This window comes from Mycetomoellerius zeteki, unplaced genomic scaffold (assembly GCF_001594055.1).
Source record: "Mycetomoellerius zeteki isolate Tzet28-1 unplaced genomic scaffold, Tzet1.0 scaffold530, whole genome shotgun sequence".
In the NCBI taxonomy this organism is placed as follows: Eukaryota; Metazoa; Arthropoda; class Insecta; order Hymenoptera; family Formicidae; genus Mycetomoellerius; species Mycetomoellerius zeteki.
This window is the reverse complement of record NW_017257535.1, coordinates 8,520-13,663: the sequence shown is the minus strand read 5'-3', so window position 1 is coordinate 13,663 and position 5,144 is coordinate 8,520. Positions and strand designations below refer to the sequence as shown.

Sequence of the window (5,144 nt, the reverse complement as noted above, 5' to 3'; positions counted from 1 at the left end):
CGTCGGGGAGTGTATGGCGCTGACAATCGGTCTGAAAGGGATCCAATATCCTCTCCAAAGCCAAACCTCCTCCACCAAACATCACTAGACAAGAGCGATTGGCCCTCCAAGACCTGAACAGGGACACAGACATCATCGTGCTCCCAGCCGACAAAGGCAACACGACAGTAGTCATAAATACATCAGACTACAAGAAAAAGATGAAGAACCTTCTCTCGGACAAAGCATACAAAAAGCTTGATAAAGATCCGACTAATACAATCGCACAAAAAACCAAGACCCTAGTGGAGGAAAGCAACATTCCCAGTAAAACCAAATCGACATTAAAACCTGCAAATTCTCTCCCACCAAGACTGTACAGACTACCAAAAGTACACAAACCAAACATCCCCTTCAGACCGATTGTCAGCGCCATACACTCCCCGACGTACAGCCTATCCCGCTTCCTAGCACAAACACTACAACCCCTCACTGGAAAAACTGAATCATACATCACTAACTCGACGGACTTTATAAAAAAGATCCAAAAGATCCGACTACATCCCACAGACCTGCTCGTAAGTTTCGACGTAGAATCCCTTTTCACACAAGTACCAATAAAAGACACACTAAACATAATAAAGGCCTCACACAAAGTCCCCTCTGACCTCATCCCGCTAATAGAGCACTGCTTAACAACCACCTACTTCTCCTACAACAACCAATTTTATGAACAAACTTCAGGAGCGGCAATGGGCTCTCCCATCTCTCCTGTAATCGCCAACATCTTCATGGAACACTTCGAGAAAGAGGCCCTCGGAAAAACACCGAAAAAGCCAGAAGTTTGGTTCCGCTATGTAGACGATACATTCGTGATATGGAGACACGGCAGAGCAGAACTCCGTAAATTCCTTATTTTCCTCAACAAACAACATCCAAATATCCACTTCACCATGGATATAGAGGAAAACGGGAAACTCCCCTTCCTAGATGTTCTTGTCTCCAAAAAAGCTGACGGTACCTTAGGCCATCAAGTGTACAGAAAACCAACACACACAGACAGGTACCTACATGCTGAATCGCACCACCATCCAGCACAAAAACAGTCAGCAATCAACTCACTAGTACATAGAGCCTTCACTATCTCTGACAAAGAACATCTACAGACAGAACTCAACCACCTGAAACTAACCTTACAAAAAAACGGACACGACAAAAAAGACATAACCAAAGTAATCAATAAACATGCAAACAAGACAACGGTCCCTGACACACAACCAGACGAAAGGATACTAGCCTTCCTTCCATTTGTCAAAGGAACAACAGACCGAATCGGCAGGATATTGAACAAACACAACATCCGAACTATCTTCAAACCACCCAAAAAGATAGGACAAATCTTAAAAAATCCCAAAGATCAAAGACCTCCACTCAGCTCCGCAGGAGTATACAAAATACCTTGCTCCTGCGGGCAAGTATACATCGGAGAAACCGGGAGAATGGTCAACCTACGGATAAAAGAACACCAACGCGATGTCAGGCTAAAACACGCCACGCAGTCGGCACTATCAGAACACAATATCGAAACAGGACATCAAATACAGTTCGATAAAACGACCACAATAGCCAACATTGCATCATACTTTCCAAGAAAGTATAGAGAAGCCATAGAAATACAAAAACACCCCAACAATCTAAATAGAGATAATGACTACAATATAAATAAAATATGGAAGATACACCATCCTCCCGGCTATTGAAAACCGGCCGAATTCCTCTCCCTCCCTTGACTCACAATTTTCTTCTCCCTCCCTCCCCCCCCCACACACAAGCAGCGTAATATAAAAGGAACGACCCGGGGGAACAGCTTAGTATCAGGCTGTTCCTCGCCCTGATGAAGTGAACTGCAAGGTTCACGAAACGTTGGCATTCCAAGAATGGATCTAAACACGGAGAAAACCCGCGAAACGCAAGATTGTCACATAGGTAAGCCCGTGAAAGTCTCAAGAATATTAAGAGTATCGTACTTTCTTCACTCATATACTAATTAATATCTAATTACAATATGTTTAACATGAATACCAATTGCTTTCATTCCTAATTTAGTTAATGTTATACATATTTCCGGGTATCTTCTGTAAGCTATACTTCACATACTTCTTTTGATACTTTAAGACTATTCCAAAATTCACTCTCAGTTCTGAAAATCTAATTTACGTTATGTGCACTGGATTTCAGTACTAGCAGTAAATTTTGAAACACAGCCTAAATAACCATATCCTTATTGATATTCGTTTATTTCAGGAAAGAAGAAAAATGTCGACAAGAAACAAAATTAAGTTCAAGCGATTCAGAATATGACGAATCAAATTAAAATATAAAAGTTATAATTTTTCCACGTTACTGTGATTACCTGCAAGTATTATTTTTGGGAAAAAGATAGTTTTATTTATTTATTTTATACTTTTTCAAGTTTACATGTTTAAAGATAGAGATATATGTTACTGCTTCATATTTGTGTTAGTTACGAAATGTGTACGAAAAATAGTTTATTTTTGAAAGAAAGTTATCTCTATTGACAACTTTTATACTTATACTCTTATATAGATATATATTTTAAAAAATAGAGATTTATATTACTACTTGTATTTATAAGTACATTATACATATTATCTATTATATGCATGTGTTCGGGGAAGAGCGACAGAAATCGAGAGAGAGAAAGAGAGAGAGATGACATTAACGCTATTAGTGTCATTCTATCTTTATCGTTTACTAAACGTAAGACAAGGATGGAATGACTATATAGAATAAAAAAATATATACATGTATTGTATATTTTTTATTTTACATACATAAAATAAAACATATATACTTGCTGAAACTGATGAGTATAATTATATACATTTCATCTGTTAAGTATTTTATATTTACATGGCACAATAAAAAATTGTCTTCATTTTTCAAATGCTCGACCACATTTTAGATCCGGTTTTTCATTATTTGATTAACTTGTGGTTAAGCTTAACCTGATGTTTTACCCAAAGGACTTCGTATATGACATGATCATATAGATAAAGCTTATCATGGATAAAACATCAGGTTAAGCCTAACCATAAGTTAACTTAACCAAATAATGAAACCGGGTCTTAGGTCGCAAATAGGTGCTCAACACGTTACATAAAGTCACAAATATTCGTCACTGCGACGTTGCTATTACCGAGAATTTGACTGTTAGTCACGTGTTAGCGACGTGTCTATTACGTTTCAAGAAGTCGCTGCGACGTAACGTGTGACGAGTTGGCACGTCCTAGAGACGTGTTTGTCACGTATCGTGCAGGCAGAGTATATTTTTTGAGTTTATGTGAGTTTGATAATTTTTACATATAGAAAACTACCAGCTGAAAAAAATGAAAACATTTTTTTCATTTTATAGGTCTTTTACATGCCTCCCAAAAAATCGGGAAAATTTTTGACTATCTATCGTAAAAGATTGAAGTTTTCCCTACAAAACTGTTTTTTAATAATGTTCCTACGATTTTTTGTTCCTGATAAGTAGCATTCGGACTTTGATTGCTCACAACTCCGTTAAAAATCATTATATTGCAATAAAAAAATATAGATTCTTAAAGCTGAAACTTCGCTCTATCAAACCTATAATCGCGCTTATTAAAACTATAATAGAATATATTGGAAAAGGAAAACCAACCATTTTATATATACCAAAAACTGACATTTTTTTTGCACCAACTTAATAGTTAATAATATAGTTGTATTTTTTCATATTTTCCATTTTTTCAAATTATACGAAATTATCATCGTCTTTCTACTTATTACTTAAGTAGAAAGGTAAACATTTCGTCGCACAGGCTTTATAAAATACAATGATTCGCACGATGTGAAACAAATCAGAAACAAACCAGCAAGGAACAACTGAAACTTTATTTATCAAGATTCCATATATTGTAAGCTTTTAAAAGCAAAATGGCTAATAAATTATTAAGTATTGAATTTACTTAGTCTGAGATCCAATCACAAAATCTTTCTCGGCGTGGTAAATCTTGGGGGAATAACTTTTGCGTTGTATGCTTTTTGAAAGGATGCCATCTAAGACTATTCTTGATTATTCTGTGCACCTTGATGTGATTTATATTAAGATCACACACAATACATCTGGTGCTAGTATGCGGATTTGCTACAACAGCATCTCTCACTTCAGCGATTATTTCTTTACCGTGTCGGCGTATGTTTCGTGGACGTGTTGACGCGTGAAGAGGGCCATATTGGCAAATTCGATGAAACAATATACCAAATAACGTATGTGATGGGTGCTGCTTATCAGGGAAACAAATAGCGTAAACAACTGCGGCCATCCTTTTATTTTTATGGCATTCGCCATAAATGAGCAACATAGTCGCTAACTCTTCGTTAGTATAACGAGGCATCTTTCACTCATGCGTTTCCGCTACCACCAACTAGGCGTACTGAATTTCTTTTGTTTGATTCGCGTTACATTCCGCGTTTTTTTACATCCTCATGCACCTATAACGCGAATCAGACAAAAGACAATCAGTACGTCTAGCTGTCGGTAATGAAAATGTGAACGATGCCTCGTAATATCACACTGAAAAAGGTGATTTTGCAATTGTAGTAAAAATTTTCTAGCTACGAAAAATTAGTTGAAATAGGTAAATGACTAGCGAGCACTACGATATCGTATATGTCCTATATCTAATCGATGTAGATGACAGAGATAGAATTTATATCTAGATCATTTGTTAAGTTCAGCAAAAAAGTCTTTCTGTGACGTCTAGTTAGATATAAGCCTGTCACATCTCTTATAAAAATAACTGTGGTAGACAGAAAAGTTTAGCGACGGGAATCAAATAAATATATAGATCTTACGCTGTTTTCGTAATCCGCTTAATCTTACTAGCTGTGTATCAAATATTTTGTAACGTTCAACTGTCTTTGCAAGTTTGTACCGGCATGGCGCGCGCCGCGCGGCGCAATGCTCAGTCTATGCTGAAACAAGAAAACAGCGGCTTGATACATAGAAAAGTGTGTGAAGCGAGAGTTAAAGTGAAAACATTATATAAGACTTTATAGAAGATTTGTTAAGAATATGGAATGTGCAAGTGAAAATTTTACGTCTTTAGAAGATT

The 5,144-nt window shown here is 36.8% G+C and overlaps 1 protein-coding gene across 1 annotated transcript in view; it reads left to right on the top strand.

The window, feature by feature from the left end:
- The window catches only part of LOC108727783 (uncharacterized), a 5,753-nt gene extending 4,014 nt beyond the window's left edge, over positions 1-1,739 (top strand). Inside the window, exon 3 of the mRNA XM_018456026.1 lies at positions 61-1,739. Within this exon, the coding sequence (XP_018311528.1) occupies positions 61-1,739 (1,679 nt within the window). The remainder of the gene's footprint in view (positions 1-60) is intronic.
- Positions 1,740-5,144: the final 3,405 nt, after the last annotated feature.